The sequence below is a fragment of the Propithecus coquereli genome, unplaced genomic scaffold, assembly GCF_000956105.1.
Source record: "Propithecus coquereli isolate 6110/MARCELLA unplaced genomic scaffold, Pcoq_1.0 Scaffold193, whole genome shotgun sequence".
In the NCBI taxonomy this organism is placed as follows: Eukaryota; Metazoa; Chordata; class Mammalia; order Primates; family Indriidae; genus Propithecus; species Propithecus coquereli.
Window position 1 is genome coordinate 406,968 of NW_012144190.1, and position 1,209 is coordinate 408,176.

At 56.2% G+C, this 1,209-nt stretch overlaps 1 protein-coding gene across 1 annotated transcript in view; it reads right to left on the reverse strand.

The window, feature by feature from the left end:
- The window catches only part of RDH13 (retinol dehydrogenase 13 (all-trans/9-cis)), a 16,030-nt gene extending 15,069 nt beyond the window's left edge, over positions 1-961 (reverse strand). The window contains exon 1 of the mRNA XM_012643247.1: positions 892-961. Coding sequence (XP_012498701.1) covers positions 892-956 — 65 coding nt within the window. The 5' untranslated portion in view covers positions 957-961. The remainder of the gene's footprint in view (positions 1-891) is intronic.
- Positions 962-1,209: the final 248 nt, after the last annotated feature.

The following is a 1,209-nucleotide window of genomic DNA, read 5'->3' on the forward strand; positions in this document are numbered from 1 at the left end:
GACAGTGATTTTTTTAGTCTCAGGTGTCCAAACTGAAACTGTGGGCAATGCCTCTGGACCACTCACAGACACTTATCCAAAAGGTGCTGGAACAGACATATATACCCAAGGGTTACATTCATTCAGTGCCATTTCTAAGCGCAGAAAGAAAGCAAACAACCAAAAGAGTCACTAAGGAGGGAGGGATGATCATGTAGCCCCAGGATGAGACCCTCTACAACGGAAGCAACAGTCTGCAAGAACACGTGTGAACTTGCACCCTTTAATGCTAAATTAAAGGTGGAAATAAAACAGGATTCGAAGTACACAGAGCGGTGTTAAGACTATGGGTTCTGAAGTCAGACACGCTTGGGTTCCGCCCTGGGATTCCCACTCACTAGCCTTGTTGACACCGAAAGGCCTTTTCCCCAGGTGCGGAACAAATGGTAGTTGCTGTTCCATATATTCAATATAACCCCAAATTTCTCAGGAAAGGAAGAAGAGAAAGAAAAACGATAGGGAGGAAGACATGAAAGATATACGCATACTGTATTTCCTAGGCAGTAGGATCTTTTCGTTTATTGAGCTGTATAATCTTGTTTCTTTAATATTGGATAACGAGAGTTTAGGTGACATACATTTCCCTTGCACCTAGGCCAGCGCGGAACACATGGGAAGAGCTATTTGCTGAATAAATAAATTAATTCGAAGTCTAAATTAACTAGAAGCCCAGTCCCGCCCTCCCTCAGGGTGACCTTGTGCAGGTGATCCGCCTGTCCGAGCGCTGTCGGCCCCAGCACCCCGTGAGGGCCTGGTCGGTGCGGCCAGCCCCAGGCCTCCGGGGCCGGCGCGGGAGTCAATCTCCCGGGCCTGTGCTCCCCGCCCGCGGCCCGCAGCCCGCCGCGTACTCACTTGAGCAGCACCGCGCCACCCACAACCGTGCCCAGCACGGACACCGGCAGCACGTAGCGGCTCATGCCCGGCAGCGAGCGGAACCCGGCAGCAGACCCGCCTCCCCGGGGCCGCCCGCCAGCCACGTGGGGAGGCGCAGGCGCCGCGGAGCCTGAGGTTTCCGGAACTGGGCGGCGAGGGGGCGGGGCTCGGGTGAGGGGGCGGGGCTGCCGGGGAGGGACCTATGGGGGTGGGCCCCCAGCGCTGTCTTAGCTGGGAATGGTAGTTTCGGGAGCCGGGGGCGTGGCCATGGTCGTGGGGGCGGGGCCTAGTCCTGCT